At 40.8% G+C, this 16,348-nt stretch overlaps 2 protein-coding genes across 4 annotated transcripts in view; one reads left to right on the top strand and one right to left on the bottom strand.

Moving 5' to 3' along the window:
* LRRC28 (leucine rich repeat containing 28) overlaps window positions 1–7,879 on the bottom strand; it is a 113,125-nt gene extending 105,246 nt beyond the window's left edge. For 2 of the 3 annotated variants that reach the window (XM_038746302.1, XM_038746304.1), the window contains exons 1-3: window positions 7,797–7,879; window positions 6,009–6,134; window positions 1,289–1,516 (exon numbers count right to left, since the gene is read on the bottom strand). In XM_038746302.1, coding sequence (XP_038602230.1) covers window positions 1,289–1,456 — 168 coding nt within the window. In that variant the 5' untranslated portion in view covers window positions 1,457–1,516; window positions 6,009–6,134; window positions 7,797–7,879. Of the gene's footprint in view, window positions 1–1,288; window positions 1,517–6,008; window positions 6,135–6,315; window positions 6,384–7,796 lie in introns of those variants that run through there. The other variant, XM_038746303.1, reaches the window with a different exon arrangement.
* A 4,064-nt stretch (window positions 7,880–11,943) lies between these two features.
* TTC23 (tetratricopeptide repeat domain 23) overlaps window positions 11,944–16,348 on the top strand; it is a 58,855-nt gene continuing 54,450 nt past the window's right edge. Inside the window, exons 1-2 of the mRNA XM_038746938.1 lie at window positions 11,944–12,472; window positions 15,050–15,249. Of these exons, the coding sequence (XP_038602866.1) occupies window positions 15,070–15,249 (180 nt within the window). The 5' untranslated portion in view covers window positions 11,944–12,472; window positions 15,050–15,069. The remainder of the gene's footprint in view (window positions 12,473–15,049; window positions 15,250–16,348) is intronic.

Genomic DNA, 16,348 nt, shown 5'->3' on the forward strand with positions numbered 1-16,348 from the left:
TGCCACCTGTCTACTATGTAACCTTGGGCAAGTCAGTTAGCTTCTCTGTGCCTCAGTTACCTCATCTGCACAATAATAATAATGGCATTTATTAAGCACTTACTATGTGCAAAGCACTGTTCTAAGAACAATGGAGATTCAATAACTGTTCTCCCTCCTACATAGGCTGTGAGCCCCATGCAGGACCTGATTATTTTGGATCGACCTCGGCGCTTAAAATATCTGCTTCAGAAAATCTGAGCTGCAAATTCACATTCAGACCAGAACCCTGTTCGTTATTTAATCACTCTTTTTCTTTCACTTAGGTTTAAGCTAAGTCTAGAAAATAGTTGGTCATGTAGTTATGAAAATCTTTTTTACATGAGTGTTCAACTTTTATAAAAGATCATTTACCATTTATTTGAATCTGAAAAGTCCAATTATAGAAATGACTCATCTGCTGTGTCTGGAGCAATATCCTTACAAAATTGTTTGTTGAATGTAGAATGCAAATGACAAACACTGGAAATGCAAGACATATAATTATACCCTAAGAGTAAGTTTTATTTATAAGGAACTTTCAACCCACTGTTACTGATAGGTCATTTCCTAGTCACTTTGGAACTGTCACCAATGTGATTAGGGAGAAGTAGCTAACCATACACCTGTCCCTTAGGAAAGGAAGGAATCTACTGGCTTCCTTTGGAGTTGCACTCTCAGTCTCATAAGAGATCTAAGATTTTCATTGCAGTTGGATTTAAGCAGCATAGATGAATGAGAAAGGATATTTATTTCATGCAAAACTGTAAATTGGTCATGTCAAAAAATGTTTACATGAGTTAGGTTCTACCAAGCAGGTGTGAAGAATGAAACTTACCTAATATCAAGACTTAGCTCCTCTCTAGACTGTGGACAGGGGATTTGGCTCCCAACTTTGTGGTTCTGTACTCTCCCAATGCTTAGTACTATACTCAATAAATACCACTGACTGACTGATCAAGGAACCTTACCCAAAATGGAGAAGCAAAGGAAAATGAATTTGGGATACTGCAAAATCTCTCAACAAATCCAGTAGATTAGAATTGGACAACATATTAAAAAGTGGTTACTGTATATGTTATCAGTTATATACAAAAATGAAAAGAAGTCAAAATAAATCCTGCGGCCCACTCATACACTGCCCCGGTACAACGCATGAGGTTATTCTTTGAAAACTACAGGACAAAACCTGAGATATTTGGGCATTTCCAAAAGTAAATCATTTGTAAACTATAATAAAGTGAGTTACACAATAATGGCTTTGGCATACCAAGGTTGTTAAGGAGTTTCTTTTCATATAGAGTCTCTCCAAGTACTGCAGGCCCTCATCTTTCAGTAATTCCAAAGGAAACTGGTGCAGGTTCCTGTAATTTAAGAACAGATTCTTGTGCCTTTCCAGCTTCGCCACAGAGATTGTCTTAGAAAGTTCTGAAGCCATGACTGAACCTGTCCCATCAGCCGCATTACAGTACTACATCTTGTAAAATATGGTCCATTTCTAAAGGAAAAGTAAGAAAAGTAAAAAAATGAAGATTATGGATAGTTCATCTCTTTTGAAACACTTGTAATATATTGCCATCTAAACCAATTAAGAACAAAACTACCTACAAGCCTTAAACATGATCAGGCAGTAGTTATTTTCTAATACAATACTTTTCTAAAATGGTTTAATGTAATTCTGAAGGAAAGTTAAAAAATCAGAATATACTTTTTAAATTTATCCCCACTCATTTACAAAATAGATGTATATTGATTCAAGTGGATTTCTAAATGTAGATATAACTTCTTAAAATGACTGCAATACGGAACTAAGACTTCAGTTGTTTAATAAACACAATGAAAATAGTCTTTTTCTACAAAAGGTAGCAAACCTAGTTTACCTTCTCACAAAAACAAGAAAAAATGTTTCTAATATAAGTCCTTTCTTTTTGGGATGGCTTCTTCAAGTACATCTAAGGCATTTTATCAACATAAGGAATATGATCAACTGTAACTTATTCCACCACACATATACCTTCTCATATTTAGACTTCAGGCTTCTAAATATTGACACTGAGAAATAGTTTTTCTGATTTCCAGTGTAGCAAGATATTTTTTAAAGATTCTTTGTAGATTCAGAGGTTTTGAAAGATAGGCTAGAAGCCAATAAAATCAAATAGAGGAATCAAACAAATTGCATTAACAGAATAACTATAATTTCAATGACTGAGATTCCACAAAATGCTCAGGAACTGCCAATAACTGCCAATAACTACAGATCATCAAAATTCTTTTCTTAGAAAAGCACAAAGTTCTTACATGATGCACATTTGGGAGAAATTGTTTTTTCAATTATTTATGAAACACTAATTAAAAAATGTTAAAATATACAAAGCAGAAAGTGGTATATCTCTTAATTCATATGCTTCTGCAACTTTCATTGTCAAGCTAGCATTCGACAACTGTTACTTTGATGAAATGGCTAAAATTTTTTAATTCCGTGTCTAAAAAAACCCCCAAGTATATTCAAATCTCCCACTGTATATTTCTTCAGTAAGTATTTTGGATATAATGCTACTGGAGAACCATGAGAATGTCCTTCTGATAATGCAATAATACGTATGTTTGGATAGAACATGACACTCCATCAGTAGAAACAGTTCCATACATGCACACTTGAGGTGTGAAGTACTACTGATTTGAATTTTTAACACAGTTTGACAAAATGTAATCAATCGATGGTATTGAGTGCTTACTGTGTTCTGAGCACTGCACTAAACGCTTGGGAGCATAATTCCCCATGCTATAGAACTGACCGTCCCTGTACTTATGCAGTGCCTATAAATCCCAATTCGGCTCATACTTCCGCATTCAACTTTCTTAATGCCTATACTTTCCTAGACACATTCTGCATCACTAATGCACCAAATAGCAATCTGCTCTCTTTGCTGTTGCATGCATGACACAGTCCCCTAGTGCTCTGAAGCAATTATGCATTTATTAAACTGCCCAACTTGGGACCTAGCACTAGGACACTTAGACTCATAAGAAACATGTAGGAAGTGAGCCTGTTAACTTGGATACTGGCAAGCAAACTTTCGCTTTGGCTAGTAAACTGAAAGGGTGGAAGTGGTAAGTAAATTGAAAAAAGGGAGGCAAATTTAGATGCTCGGAATAAAGTCTAAGCCAGGAGTAGACAGTATTTGGCCTTTAGTAAGATGGGGAAGGCTGCTCACACAGAACATAGCAGGTTTTCCCAATCCTATCAATAAAATTGTTTCAACATTTATGTATAAAGAACACCTGATGTCTTTCCACACAAAGGTACAACCCCCCCCCCCCCCACACACACACACATATTTTTATTTTAGAATCAACTGGGGGCTTGGATACATTCCCCAGACCTTATTTTGTTCACATCTGGTGTAGGCAGTAAAGTAGAACTCTTCACTCTTCCTCTAGTTTTAAGAGAAGTCTAATGTAAACAATTGAGACAACATGGCTACTCTGTAGTATTTAAATTTGATTGGCAGGTTAACAAGAAGCCAATGTGAAAGCTGACAAGGTTTTATAACGGAGCTTAGCAAAATCGGCTAGCCTAGTGATTCATTAATCCCAATTTCTGTCCATATGCAGGTAACCAACTGATTGGTGGAAGGAGCTGAACTTTCACTCCCACCAGGCTTCAAAACTACCACGGGTCTAATTAGCACTTTGCATGCTTCCCCAGAGTACTGATGTGCACGAGTTGCTGACTGCCAATGACAGATTTCAGCCTCTTAACCATCTGAACTCACCCTATCTTTAAACTCTTCCTGGGAGGAATTTTGTCTGACCCTTAATGGGTTCTTCAAACTGGGTAAGCAATTCTTCAGCTGAAATAATCGCCTACTTTTGGTCTACTCCCCTTCATTTTTCATCACTCATTCATTCATTCATATTTATTGAGTGCTTATTGTGTGCAGAGCACTGTACTAAGCGCTTGGGAAGTACATCATCATATCAGTAATAGCAAATATATATACAGCACCAAACGCAAAAGAGAGATTTCACCACTGTTTTTCCAATGTTGAAGAGACACTCATGTACATATCGCTATCAAAACTTATTTATTCCTATTAATGTCTGTCTCCCCCTCTAGACTGTAAGCTCGTTGTGGGCAGGGAGTATGTTTGTTTATTGTTATACTGCACTCTCAAGTGCTTAGTACAATGCTTTGCACACAGTAAGCACTCATTAAACACAACTGAATGAATAGTAAGTGCTAAATACAATTGATTGATAAATAATTTATATAAATGCCTTTCTCCCCCTCTAGACTATAAGCTTGTTGTGTGTGGACAGGGAACATGTCTACCAACTCTGTTGCACTGTATTCTTCCAAGTGCTTGGTAGAGTGTCCTGTGCATGGTAAGCGTTCAATAAATCAATAGATGATGATGAATGAGGCATTGGGCTAACAATGAAACATCATTCACTGACTTTCTCAGGACACTTGAAATGAGATTAGCTGCTTTGTTTGGATTTTTTTTAATTCTGGTAAAAAGCCATTCAATCAATCGAATTTACCGAGCACTTACTGTGTGCACAGTACTGAACTAAGCGCTTGGGTGAGTACAACAGAGTTGGTAGACACACTCCCTGCCCATATCCACACAAAGAAGATAGATTTTGCTCCAATCTAACTGTACAAAGTACTGGGTACTGGAAAATGAAGTGGCCAAAAATGATAGCTGGAAACTGACAATAAAAAAACCACAATGTTCTCACTTATACAAATGGTTTCCAAAGGCAAGCCACAGCTTCCAAAGGAATAACTTTATCAAAAAGATGCTAACAATTAAAGGGTATCTCATTCTTTTACCTTACATTCCTCTGAAACCTGCCTTAATTATTTTTCAAAGTCACTTAAATGTGAATCTGATTCACTTAAGAAGCCTGTCCACTGTAAGAAAAAAATTCAGCCTTTTACGCTGAGATGAACTTCTATATATTCATTCATTCAATTGTACTTATTGAGCGCTTACTGTGTGCAGAGCCCTATACTAAGCGCTTGGGAAGTACTAGTTGGCAACATATACAGACGGTCCCTACCCAACAGCAGGCTCACAGTCTAGAAGGGGGTTATATATGGTTCAATGCATTTTTGCTAGTTTGAATCTGTCCAATTGGGTATCTGTAATCATCTTCACAATTACATTCAATAATGAAGAGTTACAGAGAAATAAGTTTGGCAATCCATTAAGAAATTTAGCACCTCAACTTACCTGTCCACTTAGGACCAGAATATGCAATTGCTCTAAGTTGAACTGTCCAAAGCAGTTGTTCCTAATCACGAGCTCCTTTGGGAATTGACTCCTAATTCAGACTTTGAAAATATGTAACAGTAATCAACTAAAACGTTAGGCAAACACTGCCAGTTTCCATGGCAGTTATTTAGCCAAGTGTAGTCATTACCGGTCAAATTCACTCCCTACAATAGTGGTGGCAAGGATGAAAAAATTGCTATTTTTCAAATATTTGGAGACTCAGATTACCAATTCCACCTATAAACACCTACAGTGTCATTCAGGCTTTGGGGCTTAAGATCGGATATGAAATATGTCAATCAGTTTATGAAATGGATTCACCCTTTCCTAAAAAATGGCTTTGTAAAACAGACAATTCTTAGAAATAATAATAATTGTTCTATTTGCTAAGCACTTACTGTGTGCCAGACGCTGCACTAAGCGCTGGGATGCATACGAGCAAATCGGGTTGACCCAGTCCCTGTCCCACATGGGGCTCACAGTCTCAATCCCCATTTTACAAATGAGGTAACTGCGGCCCAGGGAAGTTAATTAATTAATAACAGCATTTGGTTAAATGCTTACTATGTGCCAAGCACTGTTCTAAGTACGAGGGTAGATACAAAGTAATCAAGTTGTCCCACGTGGGGCTCACAGTCTTAATTCCCATTTTCCAGATAAAGTGATAAAGTAATTGAGGTACAGAGAAGTTAAGTGACTTACCCAAGGTCTTGCGGCAGGCAAGCGGTGGAGGCAGGATTAGAACCCACAAACTTCTGTCTTCCAGGCCCGTGCTCTGTCCACTATGTCATGCTCTTTCCCAACTATGGTGTCTTTCTCTTCTCAGAGCTTTAAGTGGGAGAGGAAGGGAGACTTCTTAAATGGTGCATTAAGGGAAAGCACTTTCCAAGGAAGATGCTGAAATAAGTCAGCATTTCCCGGCTCGCACTCCTAGGGGCGATCCCCAACCTCCCTGCACCGCTGGCCCACACTTAGGCCGCGAAGGGCATCGGCGGGGCGATCACCTCACCTGCCCCTCTTGCCTGCAAGGTGACCTTGGCCAAGTCATCGGACTTCTCTGCGCCTCAAGTTTCTCGGCTGTAAAATGAGGATTAAAGACCCGTTTTCCCGTCACAGGCTGCGAGCTTGAAGCGGGACGGGGTCCGACCTGATTGCCTTGTATCTACCCAGGCGTTTAATACAGTGTCTGGAGCCTAGTGAGCGCTTACTAGCGGTACCATTTAGAAGAGGGGAGGGGAAGAGCAGCAGCAGGCTCTCCAGGACCCTCCTGCTACCCAGCGCTTAGAACAGTGCTTTGCACATAGTAAGCGCTTAACAAATACCATCATCATCATTATTATTATTATTATTATTATTACAAGAGCTTAGTCCAGTGTTCTGCACTGTATATATGTAAATATAATAATAATAATGGCATTTATTAAGCCCTTACTATGTGCAAAGCACTGTTCTAAGCGCTAGGCCCTTCCCCACAGCACCTGTATATATGTATATATGTTTGTACATATTTTTTACTCTATTTATTTATTTATTTTATCTGTACATATCTATTCTATTTATTTTATTTTGTTAGTATGTTTGGTTTTGTTCTCTGTCTCCCCCTTTTAGATTGCGAGCCCACTGTTGGGTAGGGACTGTCTCTATATGTTGCCAATTTGTACTTCCCAAGCGCTTAGTACAGTGCTCTGCACACAGTAAGCGCTCAATAAATACGATTGATGATGAACGTAATCAGGCTCACAGTCTTAATCCCCATTTTCCAGGTGAGGTCCCTGCGGCCCAGAGAAGTGAAGCGACTCGCCCAAAGTCACACAGCTGGCAACGGGTAGAGCCGGGATTTGAACCCATGACCTCTGGCTCCAAAGCCCGGGCTCTTTCCACTGCGCCACGCTGCTTCTCTTGTATACGTTTGCCCATATTTATTACTCTATTTATTTACTTGTACCTATCCTATTTTATTTTGGTAGTAGGTTTGGTTTTATTCTCGGTCTCCCCCCTTTTGGACGGTGAGCCCACTGTTGGGTAGGGACCGTCTATGTTGCCAACTTGTACTTCCCAAGCGCTTAGTGCAGTGCTCTGCGCACAGTAAGCGCTCAATAAATGCGATTGATTGATTGATTGCGCACACAGTAAGCGCTCAATAAATACAATTGATTGAATGAATGAATGAATGATTGAATGAATGAATGAATGCCCACCCCCCGGCCCCAGGGGCCGGGAAACGGGCGCCCTCCCGCCCCAGCCCCGCGTTCCTCGGGGTGGGGCGCGCTGTGCGGGGACCAGGGGATGGTAAGGGGGTCGGGGAATCAATCAATCATATTTATTGAGCGCTTACTATGTGCAGAGCACTGTACTAAGCGCTTGGGAAGTACAAATTGGCAACATATAGAGACAGTCCCTACCCAACAGTGGGCTTACAGTCTAAAAGGGGGAGACAGAGAACAAAACCAAACACACTAACAAAATAAAATAAACAGAATCGATACTTACATCCGATCCCTAAGAGCAGGTAGCCGTCGGCGGGGCCGGGAAGGGGATGGCGGGGCGGGCCCTTCCTCCCGGGGCCCCCTCCGTCCGCCCCCCGCCCCCAGGGCCAGTGAGGCCCCCCGCGGGCGGGGCGGGAGCCGGGCACGTGGGCGGAGAAAAGAGCCACGGGGAGGCGGGCGGGGTTAGAGGGGAAGAGCGGAAGGGAAACCTCGCGAGACAAACAGCTCCCCCTCCCCTTTCCTCGCCCCGCCCTTCAGCCTGTTCTCGCGGTATTTGGCGCTCTCCCCCGCCCGGAGCGCCCCGCCTTTCGTCCCAGCCCAAACCGGAGGGGGGCGCTCTGTCTCTCTGTTGCCGAGTTTTTTTTTAATGGCATTTATTAAGCGCTTCCTATGTGCAGAGCACCTTTCTAAGCGCTGGGGAATTTCCAAGGTGATCAGGTCGTCCCACGTGGGGCTCACCGTCTTCATCCCCGTTTTACAGATGAGGGAACTGAGGCCCAGAGAATCAATCAGTCGTATTTATTGAGCGCTTACTGTGTGCAGAGCACCGTACTAAGCGCTTGGGAAGTACAAGTTGCCAACATATAGAGACAGTCCCTACTACCCAACAGTGGGCTCACACTCTAGAAGGGGAAGACAGAGAACAAAATCAGTCATATTTATTGAGCGCTTACTATGTGCAGAGCACTGTACTAAGCGCTTGGGAAGTACAAATTGGCAACATATAGAGATAGTCCCTACCCAACATTGGGCTCACAGTCTAAAAGGGGGAGACAGAGAACAAAAGCAAACATACTAACGAAATAAAATAGAATACATAGGTAAAAGTAAAATAAGTAAATAAATAGAGTGATAAATATGCACATACATATATACAGGTGCTGTGGGGAAGGGAAGGAGGTAAGATGCGGGGGATGGAGAGGGGGACGAAGGGGAGAGGAAGGAAGGGGCTCAGTCTGGGAAGGCCTCCTGGAGGAGGTGAGCTCCCAGTAGGGCCTTGAAGGGAGGAAGAGAGCTAGCTTGGCGGATGGGCAGAGGGAGGGCATTCCAGGCCCGGGGGGGGGGGATGTGGGCCGGGTGACTTGCCCAAAGTCACACAGCTGACGAGTGATGGAGCGGGGATTTGAACCCATGACCTCTGACTCCAAAGCCCGGGCTTCCCAAGTACTTCCCAAGCGCAGCGTGGCTTAGTGATAAGAGCCCGGGCTTGGGAGGCGGAGGTCGTGGGTTCTAACTGTCAGCTGTGTGACTTTGGGCAAAATAATCAAACTAAGTACATTTAAAACATTAATCTTTTTAATGTATTAACATTAATTAATACATTAATCCTACATACATTAAAAGCACTTTCGAAAGTCTACACAATGATTAAACTGAGTAAAAGAATAAACAGAGAAGTCACTTCTCTGTGCCTCAGTTCCCTCATCTGTAAAATGGGGACTAAAACTGTGAGCCCCCCCCGCCCCCGTGGGACAACCCAATCACCTTGTAACCTCCCCAGCGCTTAGAACAGTGCTTTGCACATAGTAAGCGCTTACTTGGGCTTGTGCGTAAAGACAGGGGACCAGTGTTTAGCTATTTCCAGTGACTATGATAAGCACCCCCCTTTCCAGGAGCAGGACAGTTGAAGAGTGCTTTGTCTCCTCGCTTTGCTTCATTCCATGTTCTGTTTTCTGCACTGTCGTTCCCTTTGCCCTGCAGCTGTTCTCATCCTTTCTAGAACTCCTCAAATTGGGTCAGACCATCTGCCCCCAATTTAAGTATCCAGGAGTGGGTCTGTATATGTATATATGTGTGTATGCATTTATTACTCTATTTTATTTTGTTAATATGTTTTGTTCTCAGTCTCCCCCTTCTAGACTGTGAGCCCACTGTTGGGTAGGGACCGTCTCTATATGTTGCCAACTTGTACTTCCCAAGTGCTTAGTACAGTTCTTTGCACACAGTAAGCGCTCAATAAATACGATTGAATGAATGAATTATTATCAATACAGTGCTCTCTGCACACAGTAAGCACTCAATAAATACTATTGAATAAATGAATGAATATTATCGCTCTTCGGGCGAAGACCGTGGTCAGGGAACGTGTCTACCAACTCTGTTCTGTTATAATAATAATAATAATAATGACATTTATTAAGCGCTTATTCTGTGCCAGGCACTGTACTAAGCGCTGGGGTGGATACAAGCAATTCGGGTTGGACTCAGTCCCTGTCCCACGTGGGGCTCACAGTCTCAATCCCCATTTTACAGATGAGGTAATTGAGGCACAGAGAAGTGAAGTGACTTGCTCAAGGTTACGCAGCAAAGTGTTGTCATCTCCCAAGCGCTTAGTACAGTGCTCTGCAGACAGTAGGCGCTCAAATACTAATTCAATTCAATTGTGTTTATTGAGCGCTTACTGTGTGCAAAGCACTGTATTAATCGCTTGGGAGAATACAATATAACAACAGACACACTCCTTCCCACAACGAGCTCACAGTCTTAAGGGGGAGACAGACAATAGATAAATAAATTACAGGTATATGCAGATATATACCACTGATTGATTGATTGTAATTCTTCTAACCATTAATTTACGCAAGGTACAGGAGAGTCTCACCATTTCATTTCCCCAGGAGGATAACACTTGCTACATTAGGAAAGGAAAATCCATAGTAATTACAGGATGCACGCTAACAAAATCAGAGAATAAATTCTTAGCCTCATAAGAAAGTAAAATTGTCCATAATAGTCTTAAAGGCACGTTTTCCATGGATGTGATTAAAACCATGTTGTTTTAACAAGGTATTTTATAAAATAATGCCGAGTGAAGAGAGCAGGAAATGTTTTAAGAGAAAGACGTGATAAACTGGCAAACTTTTTTGAAAGGTAGTCCAAGCTAATGCTAAGTAATATTAGGAAGACTTGCTATGAAGAGCTTGGAAAAAGTCATGAAACGTGCAGAAGGAACAATCGCCACAAAAATACAAATAGTCAATTCCATGGTGTTTCCAGTGATAATGTACCCATCTGAAAACTGGACAGTGAAAAACCGGGAGAGAAAGAACATCAATTCCTTTGAAATGTGGTGTTGGAGAAGGCTTTTGCAAATACCATGGAGTGCCCGAAAAATGACCAAATGGATATTGGAGCAAATTAAGCCCAAGTGGTCTTTGGAAGGCCAAATGACTCGATTTAGATTAGCATATTTTGGACACATCACCAGCAGGACTAATTCTCTGGAGAAGACACTAATGCTAGGAAAAGTCCAGGGAAAATGAGGAAGAGGCAGAACAGCAGTTAGATGGACAGAGACCATAACAACGGTAACGAAAGAACCGTTAGAAAGGTTGCGGATTATGGCAGAGGACAAGATGTCCTGGAGAAGGTATATCCATGGAGTCACAATGAATCGGAAACGACTCGACTGCACTTAATAATAATAGTCTAAACTATCCTTTTTATTCTTCAAAGAACGTAAAAGACCCATTTTACAGACCCTGAAAACGTTTCATATTCCCATTCCTACGAGCACATGCGGACCGGTTGTCAACCACAATTTATTGTATTATTATTATTATATCTTCCTCCCTTCAAGGTCCTGCTGAGAGCTCACCTCCTCCAGGAGGCCTTCCCAGACTGAGCCCCTTCTTTCCTCTCCCCCTCGTCCCCCTCTCCATCCCCCGTCTTACCTCCTTCCCTTCCCCACAGCACCTGTATATATGTATATATGGTTGTACATATTTATTACTCTATTTATTTATTTATTTATTTATTTTACTTGTACATTTCTATCCTATTTATTTTATTTTGTTGGTATGTTTGGTTCTGTTCTCTGTCTCCCCCTTTTAGACTGTGAGCCCACTGTTGGGTAGGGACTGTCTCTATGTGTTGCCAACTTGTACTTCCCAAGCGCTTAGTACAGTGCTCTGCACATAGTAAGCGCTCAATAAATACGATTGATTGATTGATTGATTGATATTGCATTACTATTGTAATAATGGTATTATTAAGCTATGCTTGTGAATGTGTACAATCAGAATCAGGAAATCTCGCCTTATATTCAAAAGATTTAGCATGTGATTTGGGAGATTTTCGTCTTTATCCTAGGTAATGGAAGCCTGTCACTTCCAGAGGCCATGATGTCGCTGTAAGGGGGCATCTTTGGAAAGACAAACAACTCCCTTTCGAAGTTCCCGCCTTTGATTCTCAGGGATTAACCTATGCTTGTGACTATATAGAATCAGAATCGGGAAAATTTCGCCTGAAATTCGAAAGATTTAGCTTGGGACTTGGGAGATTTTCGTCTTTATCCTAGGCAACGGACGCCTGTCATTTCCAGAGGCCGTGATTTTGCTTTAAGGGAAATCTTTGGGAAAACAAACAACTCCCTTTTAAAGTTCCCGCCTTCGATTCTCTGGGATTGGGTCGATTAGAATAACGGCCGTGCCTGGTCCTTTTTCTCCTCGCCTAATTGGTCGATCCGTTCATCAGTCACTTCTGTTGTGAGTTTTGCGGCTACGGTACTAAGTTGGTCTTGCGAAAAAGATCGTTAGGCAGTCTAGTTCCGTGTTGCAAACGTTATTTAAAGAAAGGCAAACACGATGAAGAAATAATTAAGATGACTCGAAAAACTGAAACTGCACTAGCTTGAAGAGATTGCTTCCAAAGGAAAAAGAGAAGACTCTCACAACCCGTGTAAGTTGATAAAGGAATTTAGTCAGAAGTCCACTACTTTATTTTCTTTCTGTATTTTTTTTGCCTCGTTTCCGATTAATTTCTAAATATAAACCACTGTATTTTTTTTTTATAAACATTGCAGCTTTTCCAAAGGCATTAGTTTCTTTCTTCTGCAGCTCGGGACACATTAAGACTTTGGGGATTCCCATGGAAACAGTGCTCAACGATCTTCAGTATTTGAGCAAAGTGAAATGAAGTGAAAAGGAAAACCAAGACAAATTAATAATGATGAATAATATATTTCTTAACATTTGATTTGGCTCAACCGTAGTCTTCTATCTCAGAACATTAACAATGAAAAAGGATATTTGTAGTATGGAGTATAATTCTAAGAATAATAAATGCCAAATACATTTGTCAACTATAGAAATGAAACGTGTAATTAATCCAGAAATTTGTAATAGTTTTATTACCTTTTCCATTACCAGTTTACTCTGCTTTGCCTATTCTATGTGCTTATTATATGTGAGCATATATGGTCATTTTAAAACTAGTTAATAACATTGGTTATGCAGAGTGCACTGTACTAAGTACTTGGGAGAGGTCAATAAAATGATTTTATCTGTGTGTATGTATTTATAACTAGGTTTGGGTCATAACATACCAGTTGTGAAAATGTACTGATTAGTGACCTATGAAAATCCAGGGACAAATGTTATGTTGAAACTCCCCAAAAAGTAAAACCAGCAAATTAAGATGAAATCATGAATCAATCAATGAATGGTATTTATAGAGATCTTACTATGTGCAGAGCACTGTATTAAGCACTTGGGAGAGTACACGACAACAGAGTTCCCTGCCCACAGGAGCTTACAATCTAGACAGGGAGATAAACATATAAGTAAATAATGTATCATATATAATTTAAGGATATGTACATAAATGCTATGGGGTTGCAAGTGGGGTGAATATCAACTGCCCAGAGGTCACAGTTCCAGAAATTCGAAGGAAGTCTTGGCCAGACTGAAGAAGAAATATCATGGGACAGCACCATCAGAGCACATATTTCTATATGTGCAGAAGTAACTTCTTCCCGTATGAAGGCAGCATTAATTTTGAAACAGTAATTTATTACATAGGATATATCTAATTCCCAGGGATGTAATAAAATTTGAACGTATTTTATCCAATTATTTGTGTCACAAATGGACTAGGGTTCTTATGAACTAGAAGCAGATTTGAGCAAAGCATATAAACTATATTTAACTGAAAATGTATATCTTTATAACTGTGTTTATAAACTTTCTTTAAATTATTTTCTTTAAAAATCATATGTCATGTATATTGATGAATTTACAATTCAAATGCTTTTCTGTAAGGACAGACTGTTTGAATTGTCAACTATGTATTTCTACTAATTTTTTTTTACTTTTTGTGTACTAGAAGGGGTGATGTCAGGTGATCCTATTTATATTTAATATGCTTTCATCCCTCCCATGTTCCATAGTTAGGTTTTTATGATCCTGCACAGCTCAGAAAGACCCATGATCCATTTACTGCGATATTTTTCTTTCCATTCTGAATTTGCTCCTCTCCAATAACAGTAGGGTATAGGTTATCCCTCTTTGGATGACAAATTGTCAGGAATTCTAAAAATAAAACAAAAGAAGTATATATTTCTAGGATCCCTTTGATAAAATCCTTTATGCAAGAGGACCATTCTTAATTCCAGGTACATTTCACTTCTTCGAAGCCAGAATTTGGTAAACAAATATTGCTCCAACTTATCACATTTCACGTGTAAATTAAAAATTGGTTTCCAGGGATTTCTCTGTCCTCTTGGGAGCAGTTTCACATGGAAATCCTTAACAAGCAATTTTAAATTTAGCCCCAAATTGCCAAAAAACTGTTCTCTCTCAGAAGAGTTGCTGCTTTCTGCATAACTTGATGGTTTTATTTTAAAGCATGCAACACAATAATTCCTTTTAATAGTAATGGTATTTGTTAAGCGCTTACTATGTGTCAAGCACTGTTCTAAGCTCTGGGGGAGATCAAGCTAATCAGGTTGGACACAGTTCATGTCCCACATGGGGCTCACAGCATTAATCCCCATTTTGAAGATTAGGTAACAGAGACACAGAGAAGTTCATTCATTCAGTCATTCAATCATATTTATGAAGTGCTTACTGTGTGCCGAGCACTGTACTACGCACTTGAGAAAGTAGAATACAACAAAAACGTTGTCAATCCCTGCCCACAACACAGTCACAGTCTAGAGGTGGGGAGACAGACATCAATACAAATAAATAAAATTACAGGTGTGTACATTAAGTGCTGTGGGGCTGAGGCGGGGAGAGCTAAGGGAGCCAATCAGGGCAATTCAGAAGGGAGTGGGAGATGAGGAAGGGACTTGCCCAAGGTCCCGCAGCCAACAAGTGGCAGAGCTGTCTTAGAACCCAAGTCCTTCTGACTCCCAGACCCGTGCTCTATCCACAAGACCACTGATATCTTTTGTTAATGGTGTAGATGAAAATGCAAAAGCCTCTAAATTACTATGATTTAATGATTTTGAATATTTTTCCATTGCAAAATTAGAGGAGGATGCCTACAGGAGTATGCCAGAAACACAGGAAACCCAATCTTCCAGCCACCCAAATGATGCTGCTGCAACAATTAGCACAAAGACTAGAAAGAAGCTCAAAAATGAAACACCTGAAAAGTTATTTTTACAACCTCCTGAGCAGAAACTCCTGGAATGTGAAGAAAGAGCAAAGTTCTATTCCGATAGTCACCATGTAAGAATATTTGTTTATAAATCCCTACATTCTTCTGAAACATCTATTTTGATGACACATGTAGTATACATGAGGTCTCGTATAACTCAGGGGTTGCATGCTCCATGTTAAGGAAGACTTACATTGCCCTACACTGCAGGCATGGGCAAAAACCATTTAATAATAATAATCATGATATTTGTTAAGTGCTTACCATGTGCCAGGCTCTGTACTAAATGCAGGGATGGATACAAGATAATAGGATTAGACACAGTCCCTGCCTGACATGGGGCTCAAAGTCTTAATCCCTGTTGTACGATCAGGCAACTGAGGCACAGAGAAGTGAACTGAATTGCCCATGGTCACACAGCACATAAATAGCAGAGCCAGAAATAGAAAGCTGGTCCTTTTTGACTCCCAAGGCTGTGCCCTATCCACTAGGCCATGCTACTTCAAACCATTTCTTTCACCTCTGCCGTGTACTCTATCCCAACAGGCTCACATTTTAAGATGAATGCCCCTTAATTCCTAATAGCCTCTAGTCAAAATGCGTTGTGAAAAATGTGCTCTGGCTGATGAGTCTATTCCATAAAGCCATATTATGTAAAGTTACATAGAAAATATGTTAAGAGCTGCTGCCCTGTGTCCATGGCACAGGGAAGAGCTGATGCCCCCAGCCCTTTGCTCTGTGCCCTGGCAGCCTCACTGCACTCCCTGGGCTACAGATCCCAAGTCTGTCGTACCTTCTCTCCAGAGCCCGACCCTCCTTCCCTTCTGGCTTTTTCACATTGACCCCTCCTCCTCCTCCTCTGATGCCTGTGGCGGGGGCTCTCCTACAGGCAGGGGGCTGGGGCACAGTGGGAGGTGACCCCAGAGCTGGATCAGTGTCCTTCTTCACAGAGCTGGCTGAGCAGGATCACCAAATTAGTGTCAGTTTGGGTCTCCGTGTCCTGAGCCGTGGTAAACCCTTGGCCCCTAAATTCTAAGGTCCTTGTGGGCAGGGAATGAATCAACCAACTCTGTTACAGTGTACTTCCCCCAAGCTTAGTACAGTATTCTGCACATAATAAACACTTAATAAATACAATTGACTGATTGATTGGTAGGAATTATTGTGTAA

This window comes from Tachyglossus aculeatus, chromosome 5, assembly GCF_015852505.1.
Source record: "Tachyglossus aculeatus isolate mTacAcu1 chromosome 5, mTacAcu1.pri, whole genome shotgun sequence".
In the NCBI taxonomy this organism is placed as follows: Eukaryota; Metazoa; Chordata; class Mammalia; order Monotremata; family Tachyglossidae; genus Tachyglossus; species Tachyglossus aculeatus.